The sequence below is a fragment of the Natrix helvetica genome (genome assembly GCF_964273705.1).
Source record: "Natrix helvetica genome assembly, chromosome: 2".
Lineage (NCBI taxonomy): Eukaryota > Metazoa > Chordata > Lepidosauria > Squamata > Natricidae > Natrix > Natrix helvetica.
Window position 1 is genome coordinate 37,453,769 of NC_138552.1, and position 16,840 is coordinate 37,470,608.

The following is a 16,840-nucleotide window of genomic DNA, read 5'->3' on the forward strand; positions in this document are numbered from 1 at the left end:
TTTCTGTGCTGATTAGGTGTGACACCTGTCATTTGATTGGAGACTTCTCCCTCCCTCCTATCTGTATTTGTGGGTATTTATATACTTCCACAATCTACGTTGTAACAAGAAAAATACTTTCACTTCAAAATATTGTTTTGTGACATTTGTATACTTTTTTGGTAATTAAATTCCTATAAAGTTAGTACGAAGTATAAGTACTTAGAAGAAAGATTAATAATTTGTTAGTTTGAAGAGGTGCTACCAGACTTCTGATTTGTTTATTTATTTATTTATTTATTTATTATTTGAACTAATTAGTCGCCCCCTCTCCCCACAGGGACTCGGGGCGACGTACACAAGCAACAGTCAGCACAATGTCATACTGAGGAAGTAAAAAATAAATAAATAATTACAATACTCAAAAAGGTTAAAACCCCAATAACATTAATAGTTTAAAAACTAAAATTAACAATTAAAAAATGACCTAGGGGTGGAAAAGTTGTCGAGTTATGCCAGGCCGGCTAGCCGAAACAGGTGGGTCTTCAGTTTACTGCGGAAAGAGCAGAGATCGGTTGTTGTTCTAATGTCTGGGGGGAGGTCGTTCCAAAGGGTAGGGCCCGCCACAGAGAAGGACCATAGACTTTATAGTATGACTCTCCTACTATAAAGTTTATAGTGAACACAGAAAATATTTAAAAACAAGATATATGAAATATTGTAAAGCTTTAAACAAACATAATGATCTACCAATCCCAGGTTGGACTGACTACTGACTACTAGAGTTGCCAGAGTCGCAGCGCCCCAAGAAGCCCCTTTGCATTACGCCGCTAGGTCAGGCTGGGGTTGGGCTTCACACTACAATTGGCTCTGTGCTGCGATGCATCTTACAAACTACTTGCAGTAGTTGTAAGAGCTGCAGTGCACCAAGAAAACCCTTTGCGCTGCACTGTTGAGATAGGTTGGGGCTGGCCTTAATGCTGCAATGCAGCTCAGGGGCTCCTTGCATTCTGAGTTGTAGACTGCCAAGAAGCTCCCTTCCCCACGCTGCTGAAATGGGCTGGGCTTTGCACTGTGGCCCAGGGATTTCTTGCAATTTAGCACTACTTGATGGCCCACAAGACAGGGTACAGGATGGCCAAAAATGGCAGAGATATGCAGGAGGGAACTGGAGGAATCTTTCACCTCACTGAGGCTTGGGGCTGGGAGCAACCAAGCTGGGAATGGTTTGGATTGCGGTGGTCCTCCTCTAACCACTGGATGGACTTTGGTTAATGACAGCAAAGGGAAGCCATACGTGTTTTAAATACTGCTTCCTATAACTTCTTGTTTAAATAGCACAGTTTAAATAGTTTTAATATCTAATCTTGGAATAATCTAGACCAGGGGTATCAAACTCGATTTCATTGAGGGCCACATCAGGGTTGTGTTTGACCTCAGTGGGCCAGGATGGGTGTGGCCAGCTCAATGTCACTCCTGTCGGGTGCGATTGTGGCGGCCCAAGTGCTCTGCCAGTGAAAACAGTCTCCCAAGCTCCATTTTTGGCTACCACGGCCTCCTGCAACCCTCTGCCAGTGAAAACGGAGCTCGGGAGCCCATTTTTGCTGGCAGAAGCACTGCGGGTCGGTCCTTCACTGTTTTCAGGGCTGCCCCACGGGCTAGATCTAAGTACCCCACAGGCCAGATCAGGCCCCCGGTTTTTGAGTTTGACACCCCTGATCTAGACTAATTTCAGGTCATCCAGCTAATGTCTAAATACACCCCCCTATATATCTTACTATTGTGCACTTAATTTTACTTTATATATTTGAACAGAAGTAGAGACTTGCATTATACGATTTGAAGAGTAGATTTAGTAAAGAATTATTTAATATACAATATAACTGAAAACCTGTATCTTGTGCAAAGATTTGGAATCTTAGATATATTCCAAGAAAGTCGCATCTCAGGAAGTTTCTCTGATTTCTTTTCTATCAGGAAAAGTTTAATATAACCAATGTGAGATCTAGAACAGATGTATCCTATTTACATCTGTTTAACCCAAATCACATTAAGAGGAGGCCAAATATTTTGGATCAAGACTATGTTCCTAATACTCTTACCCTAAAATTAACTGTGGCACTGTATATATTCTTTCTTGAGAGGCAAAGAACTATGCAAAATTTCCCTAATCTAATCCTCTAGAGATGTACTGTAAGAACCAGCATCACCAGACAACAGAAAAGAAACTGGTGTATTATCCCACCACTGAACTGGGTTGATCCTATACCTGAATAAAGATCTAGGAATGTAAAGCTGGGTCTATACATGAAGCACAAAAAGATGGTAGAGTGAACTGAATCACTGCAAACTTCAATCCTTCTTTCCCACAAATTTTAATAAATGGGAAGAGAAGGTTGTTCCCAAGATTTATTTTTATCCTCAATGAAAATGGGAACATTCTTATCAATGAAGGGGATTCAGGGTCAAAATGGAAACGTAAAGCCTCTGCCTTATTTTTTGAACACACAGACATAAAACCATGGAAATTATATTGTAAATTTATATATTCCCATTAATTAGCAAAGTCTCTCCTTAAATTCATGAAAAAGAGATAATCCTAATTTCACACACTTTATATTACCTCCTCTTCATTGCCGTCTTCACCAATCTCAATTTTAAGGGAGACTTCCAGCTATTTAAACTTTGCCCACTCAGTTCTAAAATAGGAAGACCCATTTGACTCATTCTGCTGTGATTAAGCTAAGAAAACTTTATTTGAGTAAAATCCTATCCTCCCTAATCCTTCCTAAAAGAAAGTGTGATTCCTATACATTTTTAAAGGATTTTATAACAGATAATCTGCACATTAAACTTTGGACATGTTGCATATGTGCGAGGAGGTGGAAGCATTTTATAGAACTTCAGCATCTAATCTAGGTAAATATGTAACACTCTATATAGCAAACATACAAACTTTGCTTAAAACTTTGCTTGGGGATAGGAAAATGGCATAATCATCATAATCTTTGTTCTCACCAATACCTACATTTTTTTAAAACCAAGATTCAACAGAGTTTGTAATTTAAAAGGAATTACAACTTATTCTGATCCCACAGAAATATTTAAGAAAACATTAATCTGCAACGAAATTGTGCCCTATTGCTTCAGCTTTTATTAATGCAGAGAACTGCATTGTCAAAATGTCTATGGAGATTCTCAGTCATCCAGGTCGGAGTCATCCAGGTTTGAAAAAAGCACCTTTGGGTGTACATTGTCAAAAGGTAGTAACTCACATCAGATTATTCTTTTATTGGAAAACGGTAATGTATAATTGAGTTATCCTAAGAACAGAATCCTTTTTGCTCAGAACAATATACCACATGATTAGTGATATGCTTATAGCCCAACTAAATAAATTCCTGTGAATTGATTTTCACTGATCTCATCAACATTTACTTTCCAGTAACTAAGTCTGGAATTATAGCCACTGGCTGTGACATCAAGCTTACATATTGGCTTTGTCTGCTGTTCTCTATAAGGCTTTCTTTAAAAGAGAGACAACCAATTTTACACTGTGAGTGACCTTAGATATAGTAATCCAAAAGAAAACCTCAATTGACTTGCTCTCTGGAATGTGAATATAGGATTACAACCGTATTGTCTTAATGTAGACCAAGACCTATTGTGCAACAGGTGTTTTAAATTAATCTCCACCAAATACAGGCAATAACAGAAAAATAAGCCTTACCTCTCACATCAGGAGAGAATCGAGCTGAATGGCGAGACACAAAAAGTTTAAGTTCTTGATCCAAGTTGCATTCAATGAGGTTTGTGTCCCATGATCGGATACCTAGACGTTAAAACAAAATAAACACGTAGTCAGGGATAAGTACAAAAATATTAATTACTATTGTTAGCTTTCTTATTTCCTTTTACCTCCAGGAGCTCAAGGTGGAAATCTTAGCACTCCATCTTCCAATTTCACCTAAAGGTAGGTTAGGCTGATAGAATGGCCCAAAGTTAGTTGGCTTTTCCCCACAAGCACTGGGATGGAATAAGGCTGGAGTCCCAGTAAAGCTTTATGTTGATTCATTCTCTATTCCACTATTTCTTTCATATTAATGTAGCTCTTGTCCTGCAGCGAGTTGACCATAGCAAGTTGGACCTCAGCAAGTTGGTCATGGTGAATTGTCATAGAACCCACCCACCCCTCTCTCTCTCTCTCTCTCTCTCTCTCTCTCTCTCTCTCTCTCTCTCTCTCTCTCTCTCTGTGTGTGTGTGTGTGTGTGTGTGTGCGTGCATGCTTTGATGGCGGCACCTGGGGTTTTTGTGATGGTTTTTATGCTTTGTACTGTTTTTGTTCTGGTTTGTAAGCAACCTAGCATTATAGTGCATAAGATGGGCAACAATATGAGTCTTTTAAATAAGTAAATACAGTAAACCAATTCAATGTCTTAAATATGGTTTTGAATCTGAGTCCCCCAATCCTAGTCCAACATTTTACTCACTCTCAGTTATCAGATTATACATATGGGTACATGGATACATTTAGATTTTTTTTAAAAAAATACACCTGTCAATCCTCTACTCTAAACACATCATGTTTTTAAAATCAGTTTTTTTATTCCACTTACCAGGCTTAGTCCTTTATCTCCCAGAGTCTCTAATATATCTTTAGTTCTTTAGTTTCTGACTTTATTTAGAACTCTATTCCCAGCAAGGCTAGCCTTTTTAATTTGTTTTATTAGGAAGCACGTTTATAGGATGGTACTGTGGCATTTACAAAAAGATGATGTAGCTAACCAATTTGCAACATGCTATAAAAACACTGAACTAATTGTTTTATGCTACTTGTAAAAACACTTCCTCTAAATCATTACACTTTAAATATTTATGAATTCATGTATGTATTTGTAAACCAGAATTCCTTCTCCCTACAGAAGCACTCAACCACATTACAAAAAGTAACAAAATTAAAATAATCTGTCATTACAATCACAGAATGTCTATCACTACAACAACTACAAGCAGCATAAAGAAATAAAAATCAAGCAAATCTCTCCAGAAATAAAAATGAGTGAAAGACCAGCTGAGTGAAGACAAGACTTGGCTTATCTAAATTTTGAAGGAGGAGCAGTGGTGGTAAGATAAATATGGGAATCCATTTGAGCTTAGGACAAACACTTTGCTAGTAGTGACCAGGACTGTATCCCAGAAAAGGCCCTCATTAGTGTGCTGCTCAGATTTATGTACCCAGCTTATACATACAGTGTACACAAATACTTTTTGTGCAGATGTGTTTACTTGGAATTTCAAAAACATGTTGTGATCCTGCCCAATTACCAAACAGCTACCCCGGGAGACATAGCCTGTTGCAACACTGATCAAAATGCTACCTTCTCCACAAAATGTTCATACTCTGGTTAACTTTGCCCTTTTTGTGCTAAGTAGGCACAGTTCCAAATGAAATGCTCATCTTTTTTTTGTTTTATAACACATAAAGACAAGAAATACATAGGGTTCTGGCAGCTAGTCTTCCATACATCAGTACTGCTATCACTCAGGGCTTCCCACCAATAACTATATTCATCTCTGTTGATGGAGATAGGTAATGTAGTATTGCCTAAGAATTGACTGACACTAATCACTTTCATCTCTCACCATTGTCTTAAGCCAGGGGTGTCCAAACTTGGGAACTTTAAGACTTGTGGACTTCAAGCCAGCTGGGGAATTCTGGGAGTTGAAGTCCACAAGTCTTAAAGTTCCCAAGTTTGGACACCCCTGGCTTAAGCCAACTGTGTGCAGAGTTCCATTTGCTTTCACCAACAGAAAAAGCCAGCTCTATAAAACTCTTTTGTCTGATCTGAACCAACTGTCCCATCAGGGAATGCTGCTTTTTTCTCATTTAACCTCACATTTGTCTTGAATCACCTCATTTTTCTCGCTCACATCTGTACAATGAGTGTCAGCTTTATGGCAGCCTTTGACAAACCATCCACATGATCTATCTAGCCATAATGCCTAGTTTGGGAATGTTTTCATTCCTGGATTCCACCAACCCACATTCTCTCCCCAGGAGCTCAGAACAATATACATAGATTTTTCTTCTCCATTGTTTCCTCCACAACTACCTTTTGAGGTAGGCTGAATTAATAGTATGGTAGGATACAGATATTACTTTGCTTTCTGCATATGGTTAAGATACAGAGTACCCAAGGCCAGCCATGTTATTTAGGCATATAAGTTAGAAAAGACCACATGTTCTTTCCCCATATCTGCAAGTAACCCAGGGGTGGGTTCCTGCCAGTTCTAATCTCTTCTATAGAAGAGGTTCCAGAAATCTACAATGCCATTTAGAACCGGTTCCAGCTCCCTCCCCCTGCCCGTGCGCACATCATCAAGATGAAGAGCGAGAGCAGGAATTCTGGGAGTTGAAGTCCACAAGTCTTAAAGCTTTCAAGTTTCAACACCCCTGGGGGTTTTTTCTAAAGGGTTAGGGGTGCAAGGGTCTTGTAACTTGACAGCTTTAATGCCAGAGTTCCTGAGCCAACATGACTGGAGGAGGAATTCTGGGAGTTGAAGTCCACATCTTAAAGCTGTCAAGTTTGAACACCCATGGGTTTTTTTTCTAAAGGGTTAGGGGCGCAAGGGTCTTGTAACTTGACAGCTTTAAGACTTGCGTGCTTCAAATGCCAGAGTTTCTGAGCTAACATTTTGGTTGCTAAACAAGAGCGTTGTTAAGTGAGTTTCACCACATTTTACAAGTTGGCCACCCCACCCAGTCACATGGCTCACAAGCCACTCCCACCCAGTCACATGGCTGGCAAGCCACTCCCACAAAGCAGGCCACACCTACAGAAGAGGTTCTAAAAAAATTTGAAACCCACCACTGCAGTAACCATAATATAACCAATTAAATATCCATTTACATGACCCACTAAACTTTGTAGCCTGTTTCATTCAGCCAAAGGTACAGTTATTCTGCTCACACCCTTTAGCCTGTGTCAACTACAGCTGTATCCAGCACACATTTCCAAGCAGATCTTCTGTATGCTAATACATCTAGCAATACTTCAGGTTCCTAGCTTCCCATCAGCAAGGCCTGACACAAGAGAAACTAAATATGGGAGGCCAGCCAAGATGATATATTGATGCTTCCTTTTAAAGTCTTGCAAAGTTTGAGTTTACATTTTTACATAAATATCAGTATACTTAATTCAAAGTGTTACACTGAAACATTTACAGCAGGTATTATAAATTAAAAGACTATTGTTTTTTATATGACACAGATTCTAGGTATTAAATGTATGCAATCGTCTTAGCTAATTTTTAAAATAATGTTTGTTTGTTTTTAAAAGGAAGATTGCAAACAGAATAAATGCAAATGTTTGGAAGCAAATCCTAATTGTTGCATCAATTTTAAAGAAGGTCACCTACTTCCTCCCTCCCCACCTGTTTTATTGGTTCGGTCAATAAGACAATGTGAATTCTTCTACAAACCTGTATGCATGTAACATTTATAGCTCTTTACACTGTACCTTAACAGCAGGTGTCAGCTAATTAAAAGGGAAGTGGAAACCACAACAGTGCAGTAATACCAGAAGGATAGGGTTATACAATATTTTTCTGGTGGGATTATATTTGGCCAATGGGACCACCCTCCCAATGCAGATTAGATAGGACAAAAAGTATGTTTGACCTCATTGGATTCAAATTGATTAAATAACTTACATTACAATGTATAAGATTGCTCTCCATTTTTTTTTCACTTATGTTACATTTGCAATCAACTTTGATGTTAACTTTGGAAAGGCTCTGAGGGCCAAAGGTGAGGATTTTGGGAGACTCAGGAGACCCCTGCAAGAGGAGTTTCAACGAGCTCAGAAAATAACCACTGCTTTTCAGGATCTGTAATGGGCAAAAAATTAACCTTGACATACAGGTAGAAGACCCATAACAAAGACAATGGTTAGATAAACCATTTATTTTCCTGAAAAAAAAAGGGGAGGAAGGGAAGAGGAAGTGCATTCAGACTTGTAAGGTTCTGTTACTATAACCTTACAACGAAAGTAGTATTAGTTGAAGTGATTTTAGTTCAGAGTCTGGTCTACCTTGAAGGACTGACAGCATCCTTAGCAAAGCATACTCCTTATTTCAGGGTTGAGATAAATATAAACAAATTTGTTATACAATTAGAAACAAATGGGCCTAGAAAATTAGGCAAAGCTGTTAGAAATTCTGGGTAAAGAGATTTTTAAATTTAAAAAGTTTAATTTCCTCTCAGTAATTCAATGTTTGAAACACTAATTACTTTCAGCTGCAGTGGAATAGAAGTGTTTGCGTATTGGTAATAATAGTAATAATTTTACAGCATGTTTCTTCGGCCTTTTAAATAGGTTTTTTTTATAATATGGTTTCTTATTACAAAAGAATGTATTAACAGGGTAAGAGTTGGAAGGGACCTTGGAGGTCTTCTAGTCCACCCTCTGCTTAAGCCAGAAACCTTATACCATTTAGACAAATGGTTGTCCAGACTCTTCTTAAAAGCCTCCAGTGTTGGGAGCATCCACAACTTCTGGAGGCAAGCATTAAATACATGAGATCCACCTTATATGTATGTATGTATGTATGTATGTATGTATGTATGTATGTATGTATGAATGTATGTATGTATGTATGTATTTGTGTTACAACTGATAAGGAGGCGAGCCTGCTTAGCCCTCAACTGCTTAGCCCTCAATCAGCCCTCAACTGATAAGGAGGCGAGCCTGTGGCTTAGTGGCTAAGACTCCTGCCTAAGATATAATACAGCCCAGGTTCAAATCCCAATAAGGGTATGGCTAGCTGATGAGAGCTAATTAGCTCGAAATAGATCTATACTAGTCTCCCTTTATTTATTTATCAGTACAAATACAACATATATATATATATATATATATATATATATATATATATATATATATATATATATATATATATATATATATATACACACACACACACACACATACACACACACACACACACACATATACATATAAATATACATACACATACACATACATACATATAATTACTTAATCAGGGTGTAGAGTTCATCATCTGAATTAAATGTTAAGTGAAGTTTGGAAAAACTGTGACAAACAGATTTATTGACAGATTTATTGTCAGGCTCTATTTCAACAATGATCCTGTAAGACAATTTCCAAATAAAGTGAGCAATGTAATGAGTGGATATAAATAAACCCAAGTATAAGCTTGTCTACTGGTAGAACAATGTTTAGTCTGTCCTGTTATATCTGCTTCAATCACTGGGGATCATCACCCGAAGAAGCAATTTGGAGGCTGGAAAAGTTCAGAGGTGAGAACAGAAAGTCCTGTCACATGAGCAAAAGACGAGTTCTATGACACTGGATTGAGCTACAACTGTTTAAGGTGAGATTACTGTATGAATTACAGAGCATTCAAATTCCCAACCTAGCAAAGTCATAAGGATGTGCTATAATTAACACATCAACAGTCTTCAGTACTTCAGTAGCATATCTGCTGAGTTGTTGACTTGTTTTTGTTGTATTTCAACAAAAATGAAAATATTTTATAAATAAATGTATAATAAAATAATTAAATCATATTCATGCTTCCTCCAAATTATTTCATTCGAATTGCTTCCAGAATTATTTATAATACAATAATACAATAGTAGAGTTGGAAGGGACCTTGGAGGCCTTCTAGTCCAACCCCCTGCCTAGGCAGGAAACCCTATACCGTTTCAGACAGATGGCTATCCAACATCTTCTTAAAGACTTCCAGTGTTGGGGCATTCACAACTTCTGGAGGCAAGCTGTTCCACTGATTAATTGTTCTCACTGTCAGGAAATTTCTCCTCAGTTCTAAGTTGCTTCTCTCCTTGATTAGTTTCCACCCATTGCTTCTTGTTCTACCCTCGGATGCCTTGGAGAAGTTTGACTCCCTCTTCTTTGTGGCAACCCCTGAGATATTGGAACACTGCTATCATGTCTCCCCTAGTCCTTCTTTCTCTTAAGCTAGACATACCCAGTTCCTGCATGTATTTAAAATACATCAGGCTAGGATACCTTTCAAAAAAAATTATTTTAAGTCAGTCAAATTAAATTATATTTTAATCTACTGAGTATACAATTTTGGAAGTGTGCTTTTTTGAAAATTTCCAAAAGGGAATCCATATTATTATATTAAATCAATCAGAGTTTGCTTTTATCCTGCTTTTAATTGAACTCTTGAAATTTAATAATGGCCAAAAAAAAGTCCAAAGAAGAGTGATTCCTATTTCAGTTTTCTCCACTTCAACTATGACATCATTAGTAAATCTCTGCCAAATTTCCACAAAAGGTCTGACTTGACAGAAAGCAACTTCTGCCTTGATTAGGAATGTAGGACGTCACTCTATATAATGTCAGAATTTATGGTCTCTTGTGACATGCAATACTTTTTATTGGAAGATCTTCTCATCCACTAATGGACAACGAATGGCTTTTTTACTGGAGTTGATAGTTCTTATCTAAATAGCAAAGGTTAATCTCACACCTACAGCATGAATCTCTAGGTCGCATGAGTTTTTCTGGAAAATTGACCAAGAATTTCTTATACCTGATCCATGTATCATATCTTTAAACCTTTTTTCTCTTGTTTGACTTCAAATCCTCTAGTATAAAGCCAGGCTGATCTAAATTGTACAGGGAGTTTGAAAATGATTTGGAGGACGTCTGATTAATAGTTTTTCTTTATGGCATATAGAAAATTATTCTGACCTACTACAGTTATTATTTTAGAATATTCAGGTTTGCTCTCTGTTTTGTATCTTATCTTTATTTCTTAATACATTTTGTATCATTTCCAGGTATACAAAGAGTATGTAAGTGTTCATATTTTATGGGATCTAGTTAACAAAAATGTTTCAGAATGAGAAACATATGGCTAATGTATTCAGGATCATTCACACAAATATGACAGAACTCAAATGTTTTCAGTCTGTATGTTATATGTACATTCATTCTGGTAAATTAAGATACAAAAGTGTATATTGGTATTTGTTACACAAATAACTAAAAAAACAGAGAAAATGCAAAAATGATCGAGAACTGAAGGGATGTATTCATGAAACAACAAATTCTTACTGTTCCTGTTTTACAATACAATACAATACAATACAATACAATAGTAGAGTTGGAAGGGACCTTGGAGGTCTTCTAGTCCAACCCCCTGCCTAGGCAGGAAACCCTATATCGTTTCAGACAGATGGCTATCCAACATCTTCTTAAAGACTTCCAGTGTTGGGGCATTCAACTTCTGGAGGCAAGCTGTTCCACTGATTAATTGTTCTAACTGTCAGGAAATTTCTCCTCAGTTCTAAGTTGCTTCTCTCCTTGATTAGTTTCCACCCATTGCTTCTTGTTCTACCCTCAGGTGCCTTGCAGAATAGTTTGACTCCCTCTTCTTTATGGCAACCCCTGAGATATTGGAAGAGTGAAATGAAAGATTTAGCTGGACATTTCTGAAAGATTGCTTTGTATTAAATCTTATAATCCTTAGCTACCACGTTTGAGGGCAGCAAGTTAGGAAGATGTTACTAAACATTTGGTAATCAAATTCAGTTATTTTTAGAATACTGGCTCTGCAAGAATTTTTTTAAAAAAAACAGATATACATCATAAGTTCTAAAAAAGCAAGCCTTGTTTAAAATTAAATATGGAAGCCTATTAAAGACCCACTGTTAAATCAGTCTACACAATAGAGCTCTGTGAGTCAGCATTTCTGACACAATTATCACACAGAATTCTACACTAAAAAGTAGAAAGATTGGTCTTATATGTTAACATGAGTGATTAATAAAAATATACTGAAAGGAATGTTTATTTCCTTCTAAAAAAAATAAAATTAGGTCTGTCAATCGTTTCTGTCAGTTCAAGTCTTTATCAGTAATTTGGGCAGATTCACAATTGTTAGATTTTCCATAGGTTTTAAAGTACTGGGGAGATGGGGGGAATGACTATATGGAAATAAATATTGTAGTTTATTTTATATAGTTATTAAATAGCTCTCACCTCTAAATCTCATTTGGTAATATTAAACAAAAACATTATTCAAGATAATCTTTTACTACGTCATCCATAGATGATGGCCTCTCAGATTTCTCTGCAGTGATTCATATTAATTGAGCATCTTCCAGGGTGGTGTCCAAGGGCCAAAACTAAGAGTGCAGAATCATGAAACCAAGAAGGCCTTGCTGTAAAAGCCTTGTCCAACTAGACATTCTATCAAGCTGCTGTATATTTTAACAAAGAAATATCTAGACTTTTCTAATCAAGGTTTAAACGTGGGTAAATCCCCTGAATGTTTATGTGTCATCATTTTTGTGTTTTCAGAATCCAGTATCAAGACTACCACAATTGAACCATGCAGTAAAAAAAAAATCAATATATGAATTTTGTTTCTTTCTTTTGAAGCAAAAACTGTCATCAAATGCCTTAATATTATTAAATTATTAATCAAAATGCAGCAACTTAATCTAAATTTTTTAGGTGTAGCTAGAAAGAACATGACCAAAGATCATTTCCAGCAACTTTTGGTACGATTACAGGAATCAATGTATAGTGCAAATTCACTAGAATACAAAATCAAGAACAAATCCCAAAGTAATTATGAACCACACCTACATGTAGCCAAGGGTTTCTGACAATGGATGAAATCCCTTCTAAGGAAAGAATAATCAAAGAGAGAATTTGCCTAAAGTTTACGAATATAACCAGCTTTGATACTCAAAATACGTATCATTTTATTCAACTTGTACTGCAAAATTGCTTTCCTCAATTTACAGTACTGCGACTTTTGAAAGAAGCTGTAATAATCTGTAGCCAAGCAATAGTAAGATATAACAAATAAAGTGTTCCTTATTCTATGATGATAATTTCTGTCTGTTATTTGTCTTGAAAAAAATATCTCTCCAAAATCCGCACTATGCTCAGAAAGCTTGAGGGGAAAAAAATTCCATATCACTTATGGCTGAAAGTTAGAAACAAAAGAACCTCCTGTATTTCTGTTCAGAAGTGGCGTATTTTGCAGCCCCAGCTCTCTTTAAAGCCCTTTCTCCTCAATTTTCAGGGAGCAAAAGCAGACAGTGCACAAATGGATCCTAAATATAATTCTCTTTTCCTCCTTGACTGTAAAAACGCCCTTTGTCAGTTATGGGCTGCCATAGGGACCGCACTGCGGACTGCACCACGCCCACCACGCCGCCGGTATCTCTGGGCAGACTCTCTAGCAGCAGCATAGAGAGGTGGGAGGAAAAAAAGAAAAAGGAGACACTGTTGCTGGCAAGCAAAGACTGGAACGACCTCTGCTCTGAGCCGGAGTGGGGGGTGCGATGTGTGTGAATGATGACAATAGGGAGGGGAGGAATGACTCACAGAAGAGAAAAGTAAAACTCAAGATCAACTGCACCTTCCTTGTGCCCCTTGGTGCAGCAAAAATGCCAAAGTCAACTGCAGAGCTGTCTGCGGAAAGGCAAAATACTCCCAACACCCAACATATTTGCTGTTTCAGAAGTAGAGGCATCCTTATTACATCTCCAGGAAATGTACTTTATGTAGTAAAAATCATACAATATTCCCCTGGACATATTACCCCTCCCAGATCTCATTTCCCTCTGCTTCCTGTCCTACATCTCTGGAAATATGGATGAATTGAAATATCCCCAGAGAACAAGGTCTTCCTAAGAACGAGGAGGGGATCAACGTTTAACCTTGTTGTTGTTTGAAGTCAGTATGGTTATTATTTTAAAAAGCAAAGCCATCAATTACAAGGGTGCCATTTCTTTCCCTCTCACCAGGAGAGAACTGCTGCCTCCACACCCTTCCGTGCCTCCCTGCAGCTTTCTTTCTTTCTTTCTTCTGCGCAGAAGGCATGCTAAGAAGTGTGAATCTCTCTTAAAAAATGGGACCGGGGTTGGATGGGGGTTTAAATATTCACACGGCTGGCCCCCAGTAGCACTGCAGTCCTAAAGAGAGAATCCTCACCCCTCCTAGCACAAGCATCCACATAAGAGAAAAGGGGGGAGGGGGGGAAGAGAGAGAAGGGAGTGGTTGCATCAGATTTTCCTTTTTGGGATCTCCGCTGGGCTGAACTAGATCAGCCCAACGAGTCCCCGAGAATTGTACCATAAACAGGCAAGGAAGAGAAGTTGCGATGGGGACGGAGGGGGAGGCTGGTACCAAGGTCGTAGGCAGAATCACAGCTCGGGCAAATGCAGCGAACGCTCCTCTCTCTCTCTCTCCACCACAAGAGACGGTGGCAGCAAGGACTTTTGTGCAACCTGTAGGGCGCCTCCGATCTCTTCCCTTCCTTTCCCCTCGGCCAAGCCAGCGCTCGGGGGAGTTGGGGGGGGGGTAGAGAAGGGAAGGGGGGAAAAACCGAAGTCCCCCTTCCCGAAAATCCTGCCGGAGAGAAGGGAGAGAGGAGAAAGCGGGCGGGAGGGACGCCTCCGCCTTACCTCGCTCTATATTGCTTATGGCTCTTCTCAGATGCTCCTCGGTGACCAGCTCGCCCACCACGACCAGCAGATAAAATTTGCTGTCGAGAAAACGGTGCGACAGGCTCGGCGAAGGGGGGACCGCGCTGGGAAGGCTACAAGACGGCTCCGACTCGGGTTCCAGCACCACCGTCGCCATCCTGGCAAGCCCGTCGCCTCCTCCTCCTCCTCTCCTCCTCCCTCCTTCGCAGCGCCTTTCCCTAAGCCCCTCTCTCGAGGCGACGGCGGAGAAAAGAGGGGAGGTGACGAAAGGGTTTAATTCCAAAGGCGCCTCCCTCTGCAGGGAAGGGGGGGGTGAAAAAAGAAGAAGAAGCGCGCCGAGAGGCACCGCCGCGCTCCAGGCAGCTGGGAGAGTGAGGGAGGGCGGGGAGGCGGCGGGTTTTTATACCGAGACAGTGCGGGGCTGGGACCTGGCGAGAAGGCGGAGGGAGGCGGCGGCGGCGGCGGCTGAGGAGGAACAGGCGGGGAGGAGGGGGGAGACCCGGCGCAGCCACGCGCTGCTGCCGCCGCCGCTTTGCCAACAGCCCCCACAGGCAGCAGCTGATGTCATTTGCAGCAAATCATTCCCATCGTTGCCTCCGGAAGGAGGAAGGATGAGGTGATGCCCAGAAAAGCCCCGCCAGGAATGAGGATGGGGCCTGCTTCGACTCCCCGAGCCCCCATCCGAATCCCCCCCCCCACACACCCTTGATTCTTCATCCTCAACATCACAATCCAGAAAGGAAGGATTCGTCTGTCCGGCCGAGAAGGTGCAGCCACACGGAGGACGCACAGGCCCACAGGCGGCCAAGAAAAGTCCAAGCAAAAAAAGTCATATTTGACCGTGGCTATTGCCAAAGGCAAGGCAAAGGCGTTGTTTTCACATTTACAAGCCACGAAAGATCAACCAATGGGTTGGCCATTGCTTTTCAAAATTATTATATAGGAGATCGGATAAATTAGGCAAGTGTGTTTATTTAGAATGAGGTGGCTGGATGGAGTCACCGAAGCAGTCGGCGGCGTGAGCTTAAATGGACTCCAGAGGATGGTAGAGGACAGGAAGGCCTGGAGGAATGTTGTCCATGGGATCGTGATGGGTCGGACAGGACTTGGCAACCAACAACAATATTATTTATTTATTTAATCACATTTGCATAGCTGCCTATCGTTCTTAGTGACTTTGGGCAGTGTACATAATAATAATAATAAAGAATGTGCAGAAACCATTAAAATAATAACAAAAAAGCAGTGACAGAAAATAACTGTATTAACAGAACTGTATTAACTTTAATATGACTATCTAGGACAATGTTTCTCAACCGTGTCAACTTGAAGATATGTGGACTTCAACTCCCAAAATTCCCCAGCCAGCATTCACTGGCTGGGGAATTCTGGGAGTTGAAGTCCAGACATCTTCAAGTTGACACGGTTGAGAAACACTGCTCTAGCAGATTCCATTCTAGCACAGTGCCCCCAAACTAATTGACAAAGCCACTTTTTAAGGGCAGTTGTAGGCTGTAGGATGGAAATAAGATGGGTAGAAAAATTTCCACAGCAAACAACAAAAGCAACAAACAGATTTTATACTGTAGCCGGTACCTGCCCGGTCAGTCATAAAACTGAGTCCAGCAAAGAAGAAACAGCGAAGCCGCTAAAATCAAATAGCTTATGAATAACACTCGTGAAAAATATCCCTTCCTGCTATTGGATTCATGCAACTTTTTAATGTAAATGCTTGCCAGGGAATACTTTTTGCAATCTGCTTGCAAAGTTCCAATGAGCAAGCACAGCAACATGTTTTTTTTCATTTTAGTAATCTGAAAGTTCAATAGCACACCAAACAAAAAAAAGTCACATTTACACAATTGACACAAGAATGACATTACATTATATCCATTTAAGAATACATGAATGGTAACTGATAACAGAATAAAAGAACATGGCAGGAGTTTATAGTATTGTTTAGGTAAGATACTTTTAACATATTACATATTTATAACTTAAACATCTTTATTATGGCACATTCCCAAGCACGATAAGATTGTTCCCAACTTTACTTTCAGTATCAAATGAAATGCTGCATCCCAAACATTTTAAAACACTAACTTTGAAAATTCTTTGTTCATAGATTGCTTATTGCTTATTGCCTCTTTTGATTATGCCTCTTTCTGAAATTTGTTTTAGAATCTTGCATACATTTTACTCTGGTATTTCCTACAGGTAAAATAACAAGTTAAAAAAGCATAAAAGATGTCTCATGATGAACAACATAGATTTACTGTGTGCCAGTGTGTTTCTTAAACTTTTTTTCTCTCAGGACAAATTCTCAATTTTAAA

The 16,840-nt window shown here is 39.3% G+C and overlaps 1 protein-coding gene across 1 annotated transcript in view; it reads right to left on the bottom strand.

Annotated features, from left to right (window-relative positions):
* MAP1B (microtubule associated protein 1B) overlaps positions 1-14,806 on the bottom strand; it is a 68,022-nt gene extending 53,216 nt beyond the window's left edge. Inside the window, exons 1-2 of the mRNA XM_081941845.1 lie at positions 14,486-14,806; positions 3,710-3,811 (exon numbers count right to left, since the gene is read on the bottom strand). Coding sequence (XP_081797971.1) covers positions 3,710-3,811; positions 14,486-14,663 — 280 coding nt within the window. The 5' untranslated portion in view covers positions 14,664-14,806. The remainder of the gene's footprint in view (positions 1-3,709; positions 3,812-14,485) is intronic.
* Positions 14,807-16,840: the final 2,034 nt, after the last annotated feature.